Here is a 22,575-nt window from a genome sequence, read left to right as displayed (position 1 = left end):
TCCTGTTGCATCAAGCATTCATCCCTTCCTTTGAAGCATTTGCATTCACTGATGGATCCCTTTGGACCTGTCACCTATTTTCATAAATCAACTTGGCCGCAATGCAGAATGTGCTCAGAGTGCCCTGCTGGGAAGTGGTGTTTTTTTATATAACTGTGAATCACCCTACTCTGTGAGTCAACAGTGTCACAATCCCAGGAATGGGTCTTCCAGGCCAGTGGGTAGTTTGTGGATTTCACTTTCCCCCTCCCCATGCTTTGCAGGGTGCTCCTTCAGATCTGAGCATCGACAGAGGTTGAGCCATGTTGGATCAGTTCCTCTGCTTCATTTTCCTGCTCGCTTGCTCTTCATTTCCTCTAGCCGGACCTACTGATGCTCGCCCTTCATCCGTCTGAAGCAGGTTTAAGCCTGCCCTAAGGCAGGATAAAGAGCAGCGCTTTCTCCCCTTCCTCTCTGTGCCTCTCAGATCCGGTGGGGCTGGGAGTTCAGTCGCCCGTCCAGACCCGGCAGGCACTTTCGTTCCTCAGATGTGGTCCTCACCACAGCTCTCCCTGCTTCCCACACTCACTCCAGCTCCTGGCCTGCACTCTGTCTCTCTTCCCCTGGCTTTGTTCTGACTGGACTCGTTGGCTGATGCCCGAGTCCTGCCTGCCTACCCCCTGCCTTGGGCCAGATCTGCCGCTTTGCTCTGTCTTCACGGACAGAACGGAGCCAGACCCAGGCCAGAGCCAGGAGGTCCAAGGCCGCTTCTGCTGAGAGCAGTGGAAGGTCGCCACAGCTGAGGGTGGCCTTAGATGGGGAAACCGGAGGGGTCTCAGGGACGGAAGCAAGAGAGGGAGATGGGCGATCCTAGGATGCCTGGGGGGGGGGGGGGGGCAGGGAGGGCACAACTAATGCACATTCAAGTGAGCGGCACCCAGACGGATTCGGCTGGGAGAGGGACCTGTTCCGCTTGGGCCTGTCTCTGCCAGCCTTCAGGGTACAGATCAGTTTCCAGATCTAGGCCGTAGCTAGTTGGTGCTGGCCATTGGGCTACATTCCCCAAGGCTTCCCTTGTGGTTGAATCCTGAAGCCAGGGCACCTGGTCCCCCTCACCAGTCCTGAACTCCTTTCTCTCCCATCCTCACCTCCCACGTCTGAGGACCTACCATGCGTCGTGCAGGGTACCAACTTATTAGGGAAAGGGGTCTAAAACTGAGGCGCATCCAGGCTTTGCAAGGCTTGAAGAGGGGAATTGCCCAGAAAGAGCCCTGAACGATGGGGTTTTCCATTTGTTATGGACCATCCGTCTGCAAGAGACGTGCCTGAGATGCACACAGCCTCCTCCACAGTGGGCTCACAGGGAGGCAGGGAGGCAGTGAAACAGCCACCACGGGGAGTCTTGTGTCCATTGTGTTTATGCACAACTGACAACTGACGGGATTCTCCCCTTCCTCGGCGCGTTACAGAACAAGCCGCTTTCTCTCAACAAGACCCTCTGTGGTAAGTGGAGGGAGTCCTCCAGCTCTGCCCGTGCTGGCCTACTGCTCCATCAGGAAGCCGGGTCTAGAAGGGTCCAGACGGAGAAGGAGTCTTTTCTCAACTCCCAAGCGCAGTGAGAGAATGAGGTTAAAGTTCTCTGTGGTCGGTCAGTAGACAGATCTTCCGCCCGTCATCAACGTCTGTGACTGAGAATGAGAGCTCTGACTCTTGCTTTAAATTCACACAGAGATTTAACCATAGGAAAGCACGCCTGGTGCGTTTCTTTGCCACGCTAAGAATCACCCCCTAAATCTCTGTTCTCCCCTTCTCATCCTTGTGTGCTGGCTTTTCTCAAAAGGAGGAACATCCAAGTGGTGCTGGAGAAACAGCAGCTCTGTAAACCCGTTTTTAAAATTCCCGGCCCCTAAAACAGTGGTTCTCAATCTCAAAGCAGATCAGAATTTTATGGGATCCTTTAAAAATCCTGATGCCATTTCTCTGAATTCGACCATGTTGTGGCAAAGCCCAAGCTTTTTGTATTTTTAAAAGCAACCTCAGTGATTCCAGCGTGAACCACCCCAATGTGTCCCCCGCAAAAATAAAAACGCAGAGTAAAGGACTACAGCCCGATCTGTTTTACACTAGGAGAGAATTGCAATACATTTGAAAAGTGAACAGTGTCAGCATTTTTAAACCCTCTTTGCAAGTCTTGATTTCTTAATGATGAATCCTTTGTCCTAACTCTGACGCTCAAGAAGTAAGTGGACACAGAGTTTTTTCCTCCATCCACAAAAGGAAACTGTAACAAAATAACCTAGAAGTGATATTGTGTTTAGGCAGATATAATTATTTTGAGTTAGGAAGTTTGAAAAGACAAATGGACTCATTGTTTCCCCACTGGGATGATTTCAGTTACAGTAATAGTCTCAGGTGATGGCCATGTTTTGTAACGATTTGGTTAAAAATAACTTGATTGCAAAACCTCCAGCATGATCAAGAAAATTAAAATAGTTTCCTTTCGCTTCACTAAAAAAAGACATTTCCCTCTGAAATGTCATGACTCACACAGAATGGTTGCATAAAAATGCACGGATAACACTGATCTTTCCTGTTTATTGCTTTTTCAGTAGAACTAATGGAAGAAAACATCTGCCTTCGGTTTCCCCTTTATTTTTGTAAATTCTTTTCTCATGCTTGGCTGTAGAGCCGCGCCTGCCTACGTTTACTCGGGCAGCCGGGTGACCCATGGGTTTCACTTCTCCCCTTTCTGGTGGTGACATGAATTACTCCCTGATGAGCTGTTCCACCATGTCAATCTTTATAACCTCCAGTCGAGTGCACTTATTCTGAGGCCCTAGCATTGCGTTGTGGGGACCTCAGAGATCACATGGGCCATCTTGTCCCTGGTCATGTAGCTCCCTCCAGGACACGCCTGTAACGGGGGCCCCTGGGTCCCTTTGGAGTACCCGCAGTGGCAGAGCTGGCCGGACAGGAGGCGGCCCTGTCCTCTCTGGAATGATGTCCTCGTGCTCGGTTTCAAGTCCCCCTCCGGGCACCCTGCCACTGTTCTAAACAGCACAGCTCCCCTTGTTTGATGGGACTGGGGACCTGCATGCACGCACGCAACACTCACACAGCAGGTGCCCATGCAAACTCATGCATGGCCAGACAGCGAGTTAAGAGCATGGACTTTGAAGACAGAGTCTACTGTGGGTTTGGGGCAATCTTGAGTGAGGTGCAGGTTCTCTCTCAGTTTCCTCCCTGGGGTTGGCATGAGGATGGTGCTACGCCGGTGCCTGACCTGTGCCAGGTGCCCGGTCAGTGCTCGTTGCTGTCCTTTCCCTATGGTGGGCGGCCTTTGTAGTAGGTTGAGTCCCTAGACATGACACCTGGACGGCAATTCGTGCCACACTGACTGAGAGGGCCCCCTAGGGAGGAGTGGAGAGGGACAAGCTGTCCATCAGAGGAGGAACCAGGCCAGCAATGGTCCAGGAGAGGTCCAGCCTCAGCCTGACACCACTGGTGCCCCCTCCTGGGACTGTAAGTGCACCGGAGTCTGTCCCACCTGGAGGCAAGGGAGCGGGCTCCCTTTGGCCACAGACCTTGAGCGGGGAGCCTAACTCCCAGACACCTTCGGGCCAGGAGGCTTCAAAGCAGCTCCAAGGACAAGTCTTTGAGAAGATTCAGGTGTGAGCAATGGGTACAAGAGACCCAGAGACCTGGGTGGGACGTCAGCAGCATCTGCGACAGCCCGTGAGTAGAGATGATGACCCTCAGGCTTGCCCATGAGAGCAGCTGAGGTTCATCCGAGATGGCCTGACAGAGCAAGTCTCGGGAGCCCCCGCTGTGCCGCCTCTCCAGGACTGGCCACAGCCTGGCCCAAGACTGAGGCCAGCTCCCAGGGCTTGGCCACCAAGTCTTTATGCATGAAGGAGAAACCTTTCTGTGGGAGACAAATTGAACATCTTTGTTGAACCCAACAGATATTTATTCAGCGCATGTGTCTGTGCTGGAAACTGAAAATACAGCCATGAGTGAAACAAGCGTGGTCACCATCCATAACGGAGCTTTTGGTGTGGCTGGAGGAAATGAACCAACAAATGGTTGCAAGGTGGATATAAAATTAAAATGGTGATGTGTTCCAAGGGGAAAAAACAGGAGGCTGTGAAAACTGTACCCAGGGACCCTAATTCCCATGTTAGGAGTGGTGGGGAGAATGGGATGGGGCCAATCCTCTCTGAGGAAATGATCATTAAGCTGGGATCTGAAGGATGTGAATGGGGATTAGCAATTTGTAGGGCCTGGGGGGGTGTTAAGAACTTTCCCAGCCATGGAAACAACACGTGAAAAGGCCCTGTGGTAGGGAAGGAATCGTCAAGTCTTGGGAGGTGAATAAGGCCATGGAGTGTGATGAGGGGAAAGGCCAGACCAGTGGCAGCCACGGAGAACCACCATGACCTTAGAATTAATCAAATTGCAAGAAGCTGTCCCTGAAGGATGTGAACATGATCTGATTTGCCTTTTTATGCATAAAGACTTTGCTAGTGCAGAGAAGGAAATGGATCTTTTTGGAATCCAAGAAGAAAGGGAACTAATATTCACATACTACAGGAGGTACTACGTGAAGTAACTTTATGAATGTTTCTCACGTAATCCCCATGACAAGCCTTTTTTTCTTTTTTCGGCATATGGATATCCAATTGTTCCAGCAACTTTGTTGAAAAGACTGTCCTTTCTCCAATAAACAGCCTTTGCAGCTTTGTCAAAAATCACTTATTCTCTGTCTCTGGGTCTGTTTCTGGACTCTGCGCTGTTCTGTCGCGCTCTTTGTCTGTTCCTACTCCCGCTCCACGACACCTTCACTAGGCAGCTTTACCGTGAAACCGGGTAGTGTTAATCTCCAACTTTGTTCTTCTTTTCCAGAGTTATTTTGGCTCTTCTAGGCCCTTTGCATTTCCATATGAATTTTAGAATCAGTTTGTCCAATCCTATAAGAAAGCCTGATGGGATTTTAATTGAGGTTGCCTCAAATCAACTTGGAGCAAAATTGACATCTTAACCGTATTGAGTCCTCTGACCCATGAACACTGTATATCTCCCCATTTATTAAGGTCTTCTTTCATTTCTTTCAGCATTATTTTGTTATTATCAGGGTACCGATCTTGCATGTCAGATTTATCTCTATGTATTTTTTATTTTTGATGCTATTGTAAATGACATGTTTTTATTTTGATTTCTAATTGTTCACTGATAGATACAGAAATAGAACTGGTTCTTCTTCTTGCCTGATTGCACTGTCTAGAACCTCCGTCACATGTAGAATAGAATTTGAGAGTGGACGTCATTGTCTTTTTCCTGACCATACAAAGAATTCAGTCTTTCATCAAGTATTTTTACGTTAGCTAAGTTTTTCATAGATGTCCTTTGTCAGCATAGGTTTCCTTCTATTCAAAGTTTGCTGAGGGTTTTATTAAGAATGGACGTTCGATTTTCTCAAATGCTTTTGTGGCCTCCATTGTGATGGTCATACGGTTTTTCCTTTTTGGTTTGTTCAGATAGTGAATTACATTGATTTTTCAAAAGTTAAGCCCATCTTGCATTCCTGGGATAGACACCATTTGGAGAAGATGTATTATACTCTTTGTGTATTGTTGGATTTGACTTGCTAACAAGTTGTTTAAAAATTTTGCATCTGTGTTCATGAGGGATGTTGGTCTGTAGCTTTCTTTTCTTGTAACGTCTTTGCTCCACTATCTTCTCACTTGTGTTGACTCCTGTCAACACAAATTTGCTTTCATCTTTATCTTTGTTCCTTTGTACAAAATACCTCTTTTTTTTCTCGGGCTAGTTTTAAAGTTTTTCTCTTTTTCACTGGTATTGAACAGTTTGATTGTGATTTGCCTTAGTATAGTTTTCTTATGTTTATTATGCTTGGTGTTCATTTAGTTTCTTTGATCTCTGGGTTTATACTTTTCATCAAATTTATTTTAAAAAATAAGGTATTCATTCTTCAGAGGTTTTTTCTGTCCCCATCTTTCTCTCCTGTTTCAGAGATTCCAATTACATGTATATTGGAGTGGCTGAAGTTGTCCCACAGCTTAGTGATGCTCTTTTTATTTTCTAAACTCCTTTTTATCTCTGTGTACTTTATTTTAAATAGTTCTTTTTGCTCTGTCTTCGAGTTCAGTAATCTTTTTTCTGCAATATCTAATCTGCCATTAATTCTGTCCTGTGAATTTTTCATCTCAGACGTTGTTTTTACATCCAGAATTTCCATTTTTTTCCCCTGTCCTCTCTAACCTTTCAGTTGGTGCTTTCCTTGACCCCTGGTGGCTTCCTCACGTGCAGGCACTGATCTGCACCCTGGCACTGATTCAAGGGGGACCCTCTGCAGATCTCAGGGGTTCTGTCCCCTGTGGGTCTCTGTGCTATGAATTCTAGCTGCCTGGTTTCCCTCGTCTCTCAGCTCTATTTCCTGAGTCAGCTGGGCTCAGGCTGGGTCCCCTCTACCTGTGCCGTAGCCTGGAGCCTCTCCTGGTGGCACAATGGGGTGTTAAGGCGCGTCTTGTCTGTTTCCCCTCTCTCAGGGGTCACCGTCCATCACTGCCTGATGTCCAGAGTTTTGAGCACTGTTGTCCTGTGTATTTTGTCTGTTATTTGATTGTTTCGGAGGGAAGGTAACTCTGGTGTCTGTTAGTCTGCCTTGGCTGGAAGCAGACCCTTCCCTCTCTCCTTGAGTGCCTGTCCTGTGTCTCCCCTGTCAGCTCGGTCCTGCGGTTCCTGTGATGGGTCTCCTGACTCCATTCTCTCAGAATGTCAGCGGTTGTGTATCGTGCTCACCTCCTGTTTCTTTTTCTTTCTCTGTGACTTCTGCAAGAATTTCTCAAAGGTTAATTCCAGGATTAAGCTTTCAATATCACTGTTTACTGCCTCCATTTGGGTTTCCGATTCTAAAATTGTGTTTTTCGTCTGAAAGCAGTATTTCCTGATCTCAGGTTATTCTCTTTTTATTTTTGGAAGATCTTCTCAAAGGTTGCCGAGATTTGGCACTTCAAAATATTGTCTTCTTTTTTGCAATGTGTTCCCTGGAAGGGGGGTGGGGCAGTATTTGTTCTAATTTCTCAGATCCCTTCCTTTCTTTTTATGTACTGAATCTTTCCCCTCACCTTTTTACTCACCGTATGTTCCTAACATTGATTAAGACTGGAAGTGGTTTCATGCAATGAATATTTCTTTGAAACTTAGCTTTTCCAGACTGGAGGTCCAGTTGTCTGGGAGGAGCTGTGAGGTCGCTGCAGCAGAGGCAGATGTGTGCACGGGCCGTGGCAGCCTGAAGTGGCAGGGGCATTGCCCACTCCTCCAGCTCGTCTGCCGTCCCTCCAGAGCAGCTTCCCTCCTCTTCACAGGGCAGGTCGGCTGCTGTGAGTCAAGGAGACGTGAGAGCTCTGCTCTCAGTCGCTTCTTCTCTGCTTCCTGACTCCCTGGTCTCTCTCCTGCTTGCAGTTCTGGGGGCTTCTGTGGGGGAGCCCACCCATTTCCCTCCCAGGCAGGCTGTTGCTTCATATGTGTTGAACCACGGGGCCGCTCCAGCTCACTCCCGTCCCCTCCCAGGCACGTCGTTTCCTGCAGAAATTCCCTCAACGTTTCTGATTGATTCAAGCCCCCCTGGCACTGTTTTTCTGCATGGATGGTGATTTTCCCTGCCACTCTTGTATTTTTTGATCATTTCATTGGCAATTTGCAGGGGAGCTGAAATTGCCTTCTTGAACTACACTTCGGCCTGACCTCTTTCCAGACTCCAGGCAGCCTTTCTCCAGCCACGGAGGGGGAGGAGCGTTAATCTCTTGCCGTTAAAATGAAAACCTGCAGGCTTGCATTTCTGGCATTTTTGTAGCATGATACCCCAAGAGGAATGCATTTCTTTAAATCACACTCCAGCGTATTCTAAACAGGATGAAGAATCTGGCCTTTTGTCTGCAGATTAAATAGCAGAAGAGGTGCCGGTGGCAGTGAGGGGGATGGTGGGGTGACAATTTTATAATGAAGAGCAGAGTAGCAGGCCGACTCCATGTCATGTTTGGAATGCGAGTGCTGGAGAAAGTTGTCAAGTCCTGGGGCTTTTCAGAGGGCGTAGAGGTCGTGTGGCCTGTCGCCCACGTGGGAGCTCTCTGCCCCTTGGTGTGGACTTAACCCCACACGTTCCAACCTCAGCCTTGTGACTAAGCCTGACATGACTGTCTCCTTGATGCTCTGTGTAGATTCTTGCTGCCTCCTTTGCCATCCTGCTGTCTGCTCCTTGCCTAATTAGCCTCTCCTTAGCACCTTCCCCAGGTGGCAGGGTGGGGAGACAAAGGGGTTGACACTTGATACTTGAACCAGACTTGGAAGAAAGACTCCTTCTGAGCATCTGCAGGACCTGTGAGTGGCCTGCTTGGTCCATCCCTTCTGCCAGCCCTGATCAGGGGCCCCAAGAGCCTTTTTGTTTCTCTTCTTAATTAGTGGCCACAGGCTAGAGTTTAAACGAAACCCCAGCTGCCATCTTCCTAGGTCCAAAAGCAGTGCGGCTCAGAGGACTGCTGGTTCCCTTCAAAGCCATCCCTACGCCCCCAGAACGGCTCACTCTGGGGCTGCCCAGGAGTACCGTTCTGCTCAATGGACGTGACTGCTGTTGCAGGTGGTCACTTCTTCCCAGCATGCTCTGTGCTGCAGATTGGTGCTCCCCGCCCCACCCCCGGGTGGCTGGGACATTGCATCCCCACATTGGGCGTCTCTCTTTCCCTGAGTGTCGGAGATGGGCGCATGAGACGTGAATGGCAGTCGTACAAGGTTTTGCTTCTAGAGTCTAAATTATTGATATTCTTAAGTTTAAGATACAAATCATATGAATTTCCCCAGGCAGTTCTGGAGTAACCAGTTAGAAGCTTTGCCTTGATGATATCATGTGGCTTTTGCAAAGCACACTTAATATTTATAGCTGACAACATCAGGGGGTGGCTGGGTCTGTCGGAAGCACATTTCCTAAGCATCTGGAGCCTCCGGCTTCTCTGCCTCTCATGAGAGACAGCACGACAGCCCTGAAGGCTCGATTCCTCTATTCCCTTCCTTCCACTCACACCTTCCTGGCGTTCCTGGCCCCAGCTTGGGCCCAGCCCACCTGCCAGCCTCTCTTGCACTGAGCTGCAGCCGGTCAGGACTTCTGCCCAGTCTCAGCCCCCTCCCTCCACTTTGCCTCACTAGCTCAGATCCCCTGGCCTGGGCATCCTTCCCCTCCAGCCTCGCCTCTCTGGGCCTCCAGGCCTCCTTTTAACATCTCTTATGGGAGGTGCTCCCTGGTGCCTCTTTACCCTCTCTGAGGGGAAGCTCCCTCCCTGCCCTGTGCTGCCTCTGCGCTTTGTCCAGACTCCTCCAGACCTCGACTGAGATGGTTTGGTAGTCAGACGGGAGCAGTGCGGGCCCCTTTGCTTGTGCTGTGGCTCGCTATTTATTGTTTTATTGTTTCTATTGAATGGAATCAAGAGATTCTTGTTTCCCACCAACTCTGGATGTTCATGAGCTTCCACACACCCTCTTTGGACAATATTATTTTGGGGAACAAAAACTGTTGCTCTGTATGTCTTATTCCCAGGGTGTCTGCGCTGTGTTGTAGTCTATTCCTGTCTGAGTTCACCCCATGCCCACCGCCACTTTCTCCCCTCCCAGCTTGAGTCGTGAGCACCTTATGCGATATGGGAACACCCGCCTCGGTGTATGGTCCGCGGGGGTAGAGTGGACGCAGCCTGCAGCACGAGCTGAGTGAAAAGGTTCCCTCGGTTGCTGTCATTGAACCGTGTGTCCTTTCTTACGAAACCACTTCCAGACTCAAGTGCCAGTGTCCCCAGTGGATAAATAGTGGTGAACTGGCCAGAGGGACCCACGTAGCCTGCCACCCATAGGATGTCACCAGCCTTTCCCTCTCTGGATAACCACACAGAACTAGAAAAGAGGAGAAGTATCAGCTGATCAGGAGCCCAGGCCACTAGGGGAGGACCTGTGTTTATGGCCTCTTGGTTGTTGAGAGGATGTCAGGAGCTTGGCTTCCAGCAGCTGGCTGCCCAGGGTCCCTCCTACCCAGGGAAAATGCTCTGTTAGGCTTGAGGCAAGGAGGGGTGCTTTTTGAGAGAAGTCCTAGTCCTGTCCTAAATCTTCAGGATCCCTTAGAAAATAGGGGAAGAGAGACCCATGGGACATTCATGGGAGCACGTGAGGACTGTAATTTGGCCGCTATACAATCATGACAGCTTAACGCCTGTGGTGGGTGGTTGTGATTCAGGACAGACCTACTGGACGCCCATTGCATGAGAGCAGCCAGGCCTGGGGGTAAAGAGATGCTCAGCCGTGGCCAGCTTGCTCACAGAGTGGGTCACCTTGGAAGAGAGGCACATTATTGGCCCAAGCAGCAGTAATGTTGGGGAACGTGGTGGACGGCATATTTGAAGGCCCCCAAGGCTCCCATCCCCTGCTTATTCAGTCACACACGAATCCAGGCTCTGCTGTGAGGGGTTTTACTGATGTCATTAAAGTCCCAAGTTATTTGGCCTCCAAATATGGAGATTATTACACAATCCGCTAAGCCCACTTAAAAGCAAAGGACTTTATCTTGCTGGTGACAGAAAGGGAAAGTCAGATAGGTTCAAAGCGCAGAAAGGGTTCAGCGTGGCGTTGCTGGCTTTGAGGGTGGAAGGACCATGAGCAGTGCCTCCTGAAGGTGACCACCCACCCACAGCCAGCAAGGCGATGGGCCTCAGTCCGACAGCCACAAGGAACTGCATTCTGCTGAGAACTTGAATGAGTTTGGAGGCAGCTTCTTCACCAGAACCTTCAGATTGTCAACGCCTTGATTTTGGCTTTATGTGACGCTAACCAGGGGACCCAGGCAAGCCCACGCAGACGTCTGCTTTAAGCCTCTGGGTTTGTGGCAATTTGCGACACGACGATAGAAACAGTACAGGTGCCATTCTGTTTAGGGTGCAGCACCCCTGGGCCACCGAGGATTCCCAGGGGACTAACACTGAGTCCCTGCTCAGAGAGGCTCAGCCCGTCATCACCATCAGATGGCTGGACGTAGACTTGAAATGGTCGCGTGGTGGTGCAGGGGAGAAAATTATGAACGTATCCTTGATGAGGAAAGCGTGGAGAAGGAAGGCCTTTCCAGATGGAGAATTTAAGAGGCAAGGGGACAGGGAGGGACTTCCTCATGCGTTTCCTGTCGTGATTTCACCTTCGCATTCGTCTTCGAGTGTTTGCAACGAGGTAAAAACATTTGAGTCTGGTTGTGCAGAGTCGACCTGCTGCGGGTCGGCCAGGGCAGCATGGCGGCCAACGCCCCATTTGGGCCCTGGAGGGTTTCTCTAGAAGAATGGAGCCTTCCGACTCCACCTGAGGGAGCGCTGGCTCCCCGTTATCAAACTGGGAAGAACTTTTCCCTCCATCCGTGTGTCCAACTGAGCAGGGCCTGCATGACGGAGTGCCATATTTTTCTGAGAGGCTCTTGGAGGACTCTTCTCCAGCCCAAAGACAAGATGTAGACCTGTCTAGGTGCAGAGGAGGGCTGGAGGGAGGCGCAGGAGGACTGGGTGGCCTGGAGACTAGCCGAGTTTCTCAGCCTTCTTAGGGTGGGATCCATCTCTCTCTGGTTCCCCCTGTGATCATGTAGCAAAGAGTGACCGTATGTATATAATCCATCGTCCAAATCTGGGCACTTTGAGAGGGAAGAGAGGCCCTACTAATAACTATGCCAGGACAGCAGGCAAAAGCCAGGGCTGTCCCAGGCAGGACCGGCACGTGGGGTCCCTCTGACCGTGCCTGACCTGAGGGGGCCACTCCTCCTGCCACTCCACCTGAATATAGACACACACCCGTTCTGCTGAGTCTCCTGGGAAATCACAGGGGCAGGCTGGAATACTCTAAAGGGCTTACTGAATCAGAAGGAAAAACTAAGAAGCAGTAAACAAACACACAAAAAGAATTACAAGAAAACCTCGCATTTTCCCAGTCTAGGTTTCTGATCCTGCACAGCCACAGACTGGCCCCAGTCCCCTGCAGATGGCTGACCTCCTGGCCCCCTCACTGCCCATCTGCTTCTGTTCCAGGGGGTGTTATTTTGTTTTCTGCTCAGGGGAGTGGCCTCCAGGTTTCCCAGAGCAGTTGATGCTGCGAAGGGTCCAACTCCTGTTCACATCCTGACTCCCGACTCCCCAGCCGTGACATCACGCTTGGCTGAGTTACTTAGAGTCTGTGGGCTTCTGTTGCCTCATGGGAACAATACAACCCACCCAAGGGCACCACGGAGGGCTCATTGTTGGGAGTTTCTGCCTGGGGTGCTGGCAATAAGGGGCTGCATTGTTCAGAGAGGAATTCAAAAACAATAATAAAGCCTATAAAAGAGAATCTGCTTTTTATTATCCCTGTGTACCAGCAGTCCTTGGCAACATCGGTGATAAACTATTTCTCCCTCTGAGGCTGACCATTCCCGATGCCCTTCTCCCTGTTCCACGTGGGTATGCCACTGTGGCGTATTGCTGAGGGTTATGATGTAGACGAAACAAAATAATACACGGAAAATGTTTCATAATGCCTGGCCCTTAGTAAAATCCTCAGTAAATTAAAAGTTAATCGCTTGTCCTTCCTCCTCCTGTCAAAGGCCAGAGATCATTGTATTAGTCTGGACTGTTCAGTGGCAAGTGATGGAAACTAAGATTGAATTAGTTGGGGCATTGAAAGGGGGAATTTATTGACACTAAAGATTTGACCACCTTAAGGGTGTTCTTTCACTGCTTTCTTGAAATCAATTTCATTGTCTTAGATCCAGTTCTCCTTGAAGCTAGAATCATTGCCGCTGAAAAAGCCATGCTCAGATTTCTAAAGAAAAAAGAGAGGTGGAAACGGTCACATTTTGCTGGTGGAGGACTCTGATTGACCTGACTGGAACATGTGCTAGTCTTAGAACCAATCACGACAGACAGAAGATGAGTGAAGTACCATGATTGGCCCAGCTAATGTCAGGTACCCAGCCCTCAACCAATCACTATGGACAGAGGATGGATGAGGTGCTATGATTGGTCCAGCTTGTGTTGAGTGCCCAGCCCTCAACCAATCACTATGGACAGAGGATGGGTGAGGTACTATGATTGGCCCAGCTTGTGTCAAGTGCCCAGCCCCCAACCAATCACTATGCCCAGGGAAATGGGACCTTGTAAGATGACAGCTCTTTTTTTGACTTTCATAATAAGGGAATAGCACAAGAACATTGCAGTGGGGGTGGTCCTGGGTGCATTAGAGTAGCTGATGTCCCTGTGCAACTCCACTGCCCATCCAGAGCCTGCCTTCTGGTTGGAGAAGAGAAGGGTTTGGCTACAACTTGAGAGTTGGTGTATTTGTACCCTTGGCCATGTCCAAACACCTGCCAGAGGTCACGAACTGTGAGGGAGATGCATGGCCCTCAGCAGCAGAGGCCTGTGCTCTCCCAGGCCGGAGAGCCCAGCTCACGCTCCGAGTTTGTTCTGGAGCAGGTTTGTGTGCACCGCTTGGTTGGGTTCCTGTGCCGGGGGGAGCTGTTTGTTCCTGTGTGCACAGCTGCTGTGATGGCTGGGGTCAGCCTTTTGAGAAGGAGAACACATTGTCACTGGAACAGCAATCAAATTGTCTTCCATCCTCTGGGCCCCCATTTGAGGGGGCCGTATACTTTTGGAACATCAGATCCCGTCCATCCTGGGGCCTCGGCTTTCCTTTGTTGCTAATCATTATCTCTTGTTTTCCTCCCTTGCTATCTTGGTTTTCCTCCTTTGTAAACCAAGATAAGATGTTTCCAGTTTTCTTAAGGATTCTTTTGATGAAATAGTTCTAACTTTATTTGTATTTCTGCTGTAGCCTGGGGAGCTGTCTTATGAGCACAGAGCCTTCTTTTGTGATCTTATCCAAGAAAAACTTCTGATTCTTCTTTTTTTAAAAAGTTACTGCTGACCAAAATAATACTTGAAAATCAGTTTACTGAAGACAATTATAGAATGGCCTTCTGCGCAAGAGAAAGGTGCTCTGTTGTGGGAATCTTTATAATCATCTTCTGAAGTAGGAGTCAGCAAATGTTTTTTATAAAGGGCCGGATAAAAAATATTTTTGGTTTTGTGGCCATATAGTCTCTTTCACAACTACGCAGCTCTGGCTTTGTGGCATGAAAGCAGCCGTAGATAATAAATAAATGAACGACCATGCCTGTGTTCCAATAAATATTTTAAGAACAGGTAGTGAGCCAGGTTTGGGTCAGAGGTCATAGTTTTCCAACTCCTGTTCAAAAGCATTTTATGCTTGTCAACTGTCTTAGAAAAATTATGGTTAAAAACCCTGAGATGTGTCATAATTATTCATTCCATTTCGTAGAGTAGAAACACTGAATATTGGTCAATATGTTGACTTTAGGGTTCACTAGGAGCTTTAGAGGTAGACTAGCTGTTGGTATTTACAGCCTTAAATGTTTTTCTCATTTGATGTAGTAATTCCATTTTTAGGAGTCTATCCTAAGATAGTATGGATATTTTTTTTCCTACTCAGTTCTTTACCACAGCTTTATTTGCCATATGGAAAACCTGGGAATAAGTTAATGTCTACTGGTAAATTATCTATTCAAAATAATATCATAGAGCCATTCGCATAATGTTTATAATGAAATCCTTATGAGTTTATGTTGTGGCATAAAGTGGGAAAATATATACCATGAAAGCTCGATTAATTAAAAGAGCAGACACGCGTAGAAAAAGATTGACAAGAATATGCCTAAATGTTAATAGTGTTTTTCTCTAGAGAGGAAGATTATCTTATTTTTGCTTTGTGTGTGTATTTGGTTTTTCTAAAAATTCCACTTTAGTTTTTAGAGCTTAAAAAGGCAGCTTAAGGAGAAAAATGAGTAGTTCTTCAACTTTTAGCCTGAGATAGTTCTGTGCATTATTCTGGAACCTTCCAGATGCCCTCTTTCCTTAGAGAAGCCAGGAGGCGGGGCGGGGCTGACTGTAGGGGGCCTCCCACCTGTGGCCTGCTGGTGCAGGACGCTGTTGGTTCAGGGCTCACAGACCCGCTGCTGGAACCTGCCAGCCACTTACACACCCGAATTCTTGAAGCGAGTCAGTTGAGCTTCTGCCTGTGTAAGTCTTCCAATCTTCACGTAACCTTCCACGTAGGCATGTCGGAGTCTGTTTTCCAGCTGAGGAAACTGAGACTCAGAGAAACTAAGTGATCTGCTCTTCTCCCACACGCTGCCCCTGCAGGAGCTGTGTCTCTGATCCTTGCTGCCCTTTTCCCTTGGAAACTGCACCCTTCAGGTTTAGGGTATGTTACTGACTCACTGATGTTCTCCTTTGTATATCAAAGCCAGAAAAATACCTGCTTCCCCAGTTGCCGGTTGTGTCAGGAGATTTCTCAGGCCTCTTTGGCAAAGCTGGCCATTGTATCATGTGTGCCCTGCTTGCTCTGGCGACTGGGTCCCAGTGCTCAGAGAGCAGCTCATCCCTTCTGGACTCAAAGAAGGAAGCCGACAGGGTGTTGAGGATTCAGGAATGAGACTCTTGCTGAATTCAAGGAACTGGTGAAGTGGGAGGACCAAAGTGAGAGGACTGGTAGATGCCAAAGTTGTGGTCCAGCCGGGACATCCGAACGTCAGATTCCCAACGGAGCAGCTGTAGATGCCTGCAAGTTCCTGAATGTGGTGGTGGAGTGGTGGCTGCCATGGAGAGGAGGGGAACATACTCAGAGGGGGATGCTGAGACCGTGCAGGGTGATAGCAGGTCTTGGGGTGGAGAGAAGGACTAGGATGATGTGCTGGAGTCTACACTGCAGGAGGACAGAGCCCGAGGCTGGAAGACTATAGAACAGGGAGGGGTAGCAGGGAGGCGAGGCCGATGTGAGTCTGGAGAAACCAGGGTTGTAACAGAGGAGCGCTGGTTTGCCAGGGCTCTGGGGACTGTGGAAGGTAGCAGAAAGATCCCGTGACATGTGGGATTTGGGAGAGTAAGCTTCTTGTCCAGAGGAAGTGCTGCTGGGGAAGTGGTGGGTCAGGCTGCTCTGTTAACTCAGGGGGTCCTGGGGATTCCTATAAGCAGTTGAGGATGTAGGGTTTGTTTATTTCAGAGTGGGCATTCCAGAGGCATCCTATAGAAGATCAGGAAGGGGGTAAGCTGGAGCTCAGGTCGTTGGTGAAGAGTACAGAGAGGAGAGGTGACCAGGGAGGCCGGTAGTTTAGGCTCTGGCCAAGGAAAGCAGGATGAGGTTGGTGGTGGGACCAGCCCAGTGACATGATTGCAAAATAATGCATCCTCCCAACCCAGTGGATGAGGGTGGGGGCAGAGGGGAGGCTGGAAAGAGTCAGCATTGGCCTGGATCGATTGTGCTTCTAGGGATCCACTGAGAAGCAGCCCTAGGCATCCAGAGCCATGCTTCTAAGCAGACCCGAGGTTTCCACGGGTCTGGAAAGAGGATCAGAAGCAGTGTAAGAGCAGTGATGTCTCCGTGGTTGCTTCTCTACTGGGGGGGCCTTGTTGTAAGTAACGCCAACACCCAGGTCGCCTGCGGGATGGAGGGTGACTCCCGGCCCCTTATGCTGGGACTCACTGCCCAGTGCCAGCGGACGGCCACTCACCTTCATACATCTCTGCTGCTATTCAATTTGTCGAAAGTCCCATTTACACACAACCCTGCAGAAACACACCTACCGTGTGAAGTTAGGCATGCTTTCATCCAGAGGAGCCTGGAAAGGGTCCGTTGTGCCCGAGGAAACTGGAGAAGCACACAGGGAATTAAAGGTTGAAGCAGCCGTCCCTCGGGGTCCTACAAATGTGTCTTCTCGCTGCCTCATGTTCCACGGCTCGTGCTATGCAGCCGCGCTTTATCTTCAGAGCACACTCTGGAGTTTGACAGACTCGCGTGCTGGCCTGCTTCCCAGCTCAAACCGTTTGCCATTTGGTAGATGATAAAGTACGTGACAATTTACACTGAAGCGGCCGTAAAAAGATGGTGTCTGTGAGTGAGACAGACAGCTGTCAACCCTGAGACAGCAGCCGGCACCGAACCGGCAGACGCCGGGGGCCTCTTCCATGTGGGCCGCTCCAGGGTCTCTGCAGGCTGAGCGTTGGCCGCTCCAAGGAGTGGGGTTTGGGTGGACTCATCCTGCAGCAGGACGTGCGCATCGGAAGTGAGCGTGATGGTGATGGCTGGAATTTGGAATGGGCACCTGCCAAGCCGGGTCCACCCGGGAAGTGGAGGCTACAGTGTCTCAGCTGCTGCGACGGGCGCCCAGGAAGGGGAGCTGCCCGGGCACAGCCTGAGCCCCTGAGTACCAGGCTCTGGTGCTGAGAGAGCGGGGCTCAGGGCAAGCATGGGTGTCACAGGCCTGTGGACAAGGGAGGTGGCCCCGTGCTGCACACACGTCACCCTGCTCCCTCCCCTCCATCTGGAGCAGAGGGAGCCGAGCTTGGGTCCAGCTGGGGAGCGTGTCTTCCTCAAGGCCCTTTGATTCCAAGTGATAGAAAGCAGTGGACCCTTCGCTGCAGAGGGCGGGTGTCGGGGCACGTCCCCCCTTGCACGGTGCCTCACTCTTGTTCACAGCACTTTCCTTCACCTGACAGCATCCTCCCTTGCTGGCTCCTCCGTTCCATCCCATCCCATTCTCGTCACCCTCGAGAACAGAATGGCTTCTGTCTGTGTGACTTCGCATGCTCAGATCAGCACCTCGTGTATTGTTGGTGCTTAGTGAACATTGATTAAATGATGGCAAGGTGACCCCTTGTGTGAGTCATGCTGATGAACAGGAGATAGTCAGGCAAAGGGACGGGAATTTCCTGAGGCAGAGGGACCTGCCTGGAGGCCTGGAGCAGGGGGGGGTGGGGTGGATTTGGGGGGAGCCACCCTCGGGACAGGGCATTTCCACGCTAAGGCTGGGGGACTGGAGGGTGCGACAGGTGAAACTCAGAGGCCACGTCTTGGGGACCGTTCATAGTGGACCATTCATAGTGGATCGCAGGACTTGGGTTATGTTGGGACTCAATGGTGGGGAGCACAGAAGGTTTTCAAGGAGTGTGACATGATCGGTTAAGTCTGCCAGGAGCACACACTCAGCGCTTCCCTTGGATGCAGATCATTTGTACGTATATTTTATCACAATAATCCTGAGAGAAGATGGTACTCCTGCATTTTGCAGGGAGGAAAAAAAATAAATACCGTGCACCAGCGAAGCTGAGGGCAGAGGGTCTCGTGCGAGTGACAGAGCCGTGGCATCGTCTCAGTGTTCTTCCAGGAGCGATGCAGAGGGAGGGTTGAAGCGGGCAGGGACAAGGACGCGATGGATGTGCTGGTGCAGCCCTCCATCCAGGTGAGCCGTGAGGACCATCTAGGGTAGCAGCAATGCAGACAGAAGAAGTGCATGGGCCAGAGGCACCCGGGATGAAGCACTGACAGAACGTTAGTGCCTGATCAGGGGATGGCATCATTTTTTCATGGTCTTTATTTAATAAGCATTTATAGAGCACTTCCTGTGGGCCATGCACAGTTTTAGTCACTTTCTAATATTAACTCATTTAATCCTCATAACCACCGTCTGAGGGAAGTACTATCTTTATCCTCATTTTGTAGATGAGGAAGCTGAAGCACAGAGATGGTAGGTAACTTGCCCAGGATCACGCAGTAAGTGAGGGAGGCAGGATTTAAAGCTAGGTTCATGCTCTTAACTACTAGGTTTGTAGCTTGAGCAACTGAGCAGAGGTGTTGCCGATGGCCACGGTAGGGAGCTGTGGAGAAAGGACAGCCCTGGACGGTTTGGACGGGAGATCAGACTTGGTTTTGGACCTGTGGGTCCAAAAGGTGTCTGTGAGATGCCCAGGAGACAGACGGACACAGGAGCTTCCAGGAGAGGTCTGGCTGGAGGAGACCGTTTCGGTGTCATCAGCACGTAGGGAGTGGTGGAACCAAAAGAGCTGCTGAGGATCCTGGGGAGGGTGAGAGAGCAAGGGGCCCAGGCCCCTGAGTGCCAACACCGAGGAGCGCCACAGGGCTGAGAACCAGCCAAGGAGAGGCAGAAGAAAGAGCGTCCAGGGTAAGGACGTTCCGAGAAGGAGGCTGTGGCCGAGGACAGGCACGAGGTGGGAGGGACTGGACAGTGATTATTAAATTCTGGGGCTGAACCAGTGGTGCAGCGGTTAAGTTCGCACATTCCACTTCAGTGGCCTGGGGTTCGCCGGTTTGGATCCCGGGTGTGGACATGGCGCCGCTTGTCAAGCCATGCTGTGGTAGGCGTCCCACATATAAAGTAGAGGAAGATGGGCATGGATGTTAGCTCAGGGCCGGTCTTCCTCAGCAAAAAGAGGAGGATTGGCGGCAGATGTTAGCTCAGGGCTAATCTTTCTGAAGAAAAAAAAAAATTCGGCAACAAGCAGGGGCCCTGTGGCCTCGGCCAGAGCAGCGAGTGGGGACCCAACTCTGACTGCAGGTGGGGAGAGGACAGGGACTTAGGGGCCAGAGGAGGCTTATTTGTTTTCTTCTGTCTTCTGTGATGAAAGAGGTTTAATGGCATTAGACTACTGGAAGGAGCTGGCAGCAGGGAGGGGAGAAGTTAGAAATAAGTGGGTGGGAGGACCAGGTGCTGGGGCAAAGCCGTGCCAGGTGGGGAGGACACACTGCAGATTCCGCATTTCTTCTGAGATGAGAGCAAGATGGGCGATGGGCGCAGATGAGTTTCTAAGTGTTTTGATGTAGGAACAAGGAAATAAAGAGGTAAAAGTCCTTTTATACCAGCACGCTACTTATAATGCCAACTTTGTTGGAAAGTGCTGTTACGGATGGGTGAAAAACATTCGATTCCACTGACGTGTGCACTGAACCGGGCACTGTCGGCTCTGCTCAGACATGACATTTTTCAACTTGGTTCCTTCCTTCGAAGCACAGAGCTCAAGGTCAAGGTAAACAGGCATGTAATGAAATCATTACAATACAATATGGAAAGTGCTGTAAATGCCTGTTTCCTCCACCAGACTCGATGGTAGACATGATCTTGCTCATATTTGCATCCCCAGAGCCTGACAAGATGCCTGGAACATCAAGAACCTTGATAAATATGGAATGAATGAATCGATGAATGAATGAATGAAGAAATAGACAGGAAGCTCTAGAAAACCTAGAAAAGACTTCCCAGGGCTGTGACCTTTGAGCTGGTCCTGAAGGATGAGTTAGCAGTTCACCGGGATGACAGTTCTCGGGGACCTGAGGGAGGATTCCTGGTGGAAAGGACCGTGTCTGCACATGTGTGAGGGCACAGGGCACTTGTGGAGGTGCAGGCACGGCGAGGGGTCTGAGGAGGCTGGTCCAGGGCTGCGCTCTGCCACCAACCACAGCTGGTTACTGGGCACCCAAAACAGGGCCAGTGGGAATGGAGATGTGCTCCATGTGTAAAATGCACACCGATTTCAAAGACTTAGTATGAGAAAAAGAATGCAAAATATCCCATTCATAATTTTTTATGTGGATTACATGTTGAAATGGTAGCATTTTGGATACATTATTAAAAGCAATTTCACTTGTTTCTGTTAACTTTTTTTAATGGGCCTACTAGAACATTTAAAATTACATAGGTGGCTTTTATCCTACTTCTCTTGGACAGGGTGAGACAGGAAACGTAGAAGAAATGGGGCTGTGTGGCAGGCAGGGAGTAAGGAGTAACTCTAAGGAGTTCCTGTAAGTGACGCGGCTCTAAGCCAAGGGGGCGCAGTCACGTAAGTGTTATCTAGGCAGCCGTCCGTGTGTGCAAGACAGACTGAGGAGAAAGGATGCTGGAGGCTGGAAGCTGGTGTGTCCTCATCAGGAATGACCAATGGGCAGCAATGATGGAGGCAGAGGAGACGGAGAGTCAGAGACCAAGTGTGCTGGAGGTGAGGGAGAGTAAGGACTCAGAGATGATGTCTAGGATCCTGACTTAGATTTCCGTGTTGGTGGCGATGCCTTTGCTGACATCTGTGGAGCAGCCAGTGTTGCTACCTTTGAGCTGTACAGTCAGCTGTTGGTGGTTTGGTCTGGGGCTAAGGAGATGGAGGGTTTGGTGTTGGAGGTGTGGATATAGGGTCATGAGCATACGGAGAGGATCATCACAGCCTTGGAGTGGATAAAATCGTGTAGGGGATGCATAGAATGAGAAGAGAAGATGGCTGAGATGGGAGCCTCTGGGGAACGAAGGGTCAGACAGGAGGAGCGGAGAGGGTCGGTCGGAAGCCAAGGGCACGGGAGGTTTTTGAGAAGGGCTCAGATGCAGCCATGTCAAGTTCAGCAGAGCAGTCAGTAAGACCAAAGGAAAGTGTGTTTTGGATTTAATAAGGAAGCTGCTGGTGACCTTGACAAACACCGTTTCCAGGAAGTAGTAGGGGAGAAAGCCAAATCAGAATGACTTGAGCTGATGGAATCTGACAAAGCAGAGACGGCAAGTGTAGACCACTCTTGGAAGAAAACAAAGCACTTAGAATTGCGTGGATTTCATCACTCCATGTGTTTCCTGCCAAAGAATGTTGGGAATTCCAAGAAACAAACAATTTGCACAGCCCCACTTGTCCTCCTTTGCAGAGCATTGGGAGAAAGCTCCCTGCCAACTGGCGCCCCCTGGTCAAAGGCAGAGGCTTACATAGCTGTCCTTTCTCTCTTAGGCCGGATCTTGGACCTGAAGACGGGGACGGTCAAGAAGGAAGGGCAGCAGTCGTCCATGAGGATGTGCATGGGCTCCCGGAGGTCCTTCATCTGCAGGATGAGGTCTGTTTGGACAAACGGTGGGCTGTGGCCGCGGCTGGTTTACTCCCTTCTCACCTGCCGTTAAGAGCCTTGACTGGCTCTGCTAGGATCACACACTGACCCCGACTCACTCCAGTGACTCCATCTTCTTGACTGTAACGTGTGGACATCCAGACTCCTTAGTCTGTCTCAGAAGAACCTCCTCCTTCTTCCTTCTGTCCCGACTTGTCGGATTCGCCATCATTTCCTGCCCATCTCCCAGTGTGCCCATCTCCCTTTTCCACCATGTCTCACCTTTCTACCTGTTCTTCAAGGCTCTTTCCAACTCCAGCCTCTCCAGGCTTCTTATTTCTCACCACATTTTATATGAGACCTACCGATTTCATACTTACTCTTGTATTTCCTTGTATCAACTCATACACTTTTAATTAGTCTCTAATTATTTTATTGTTGATCGACATTCTAAGCATAAATATCTTGGCTCCATAAGTGGGTTATAGTTGCCCTGAGATTGGGGGTTTTGGTCTCTACCTATTTGAGCCTCGCGTGACATCTCGCACAGTGTTCTGCACACATTTGGTTAACACATGGTTGTTGAAGAATTGCAGAGTGACTGAAGCTGGGAGGAATCAGGAGATTGCTGTGTTCCCCAAAAAGAAAGAACTAGGATCTTGAATCTTCGAATCCAGGTCAGACTTCCCTGGACTTTCAGCCCGTGGTCCTAGAGCAATGGATGGCATGAGCTGCAAGGCAGGACGTGGACGACACAGTCAGCTCTGTCTGGGGCGTGGAATTCCTCAGGCAGTAACCCGAGACAATGCCTCTCATTCATTC

The 22,575-nt window shown here is 49.9% G+C and overlaps 1 protein-coding gene across 26 annotated transcripts in view; it reads left to right on the top strand.

The window, feature by feature from the left end:
- The window catches only part of ARNT2 (aryl hydrocarbon receptor nuclear translocator 2), a 173,040-nt gene that overhangs the window by 74,108 nt on the left and 76,357 nt on the right, over positions 1 to 22,575 (top strand). For all 26 annotated transcript variants that reach the window (XR_011438359.1, XR_011438358.1, XR_011438379.1 and 23 more), the window contains one exon: positions 21,660 to 21,762. Coding sequence is in view for 15 of the 26 variants with exons in the window: in XM_070266198.1 (XP_070122299.1) it covers positions 21,660 to 21,762 (103 nt within the window). In the remaining 11 variants the exon portion in view is untranslated. The remainder of the gene's footprint in view (positions 1 to 21,659; positions 21,763 to 22,575) is intronic.

The sequence above is a fragment of the Equus caballus genome, chromosome 1 (genome assembly GCF_041296265.1).
Source record: "Equus caballus isolate H_3958 breed thoroughbred chromosome 1, TB-T2T, whole genome shotgun sequence".
NCBI classification, from domain to species: domain Eukaryota; kingdom Metazoa; phylum Chordata; class Mammalia; order Perissodactyla; family Equidae; genus Equus; species Equus caballus.
This window is presented reverse-complemented; position numbering and strand designations above follow the sequence as displayed.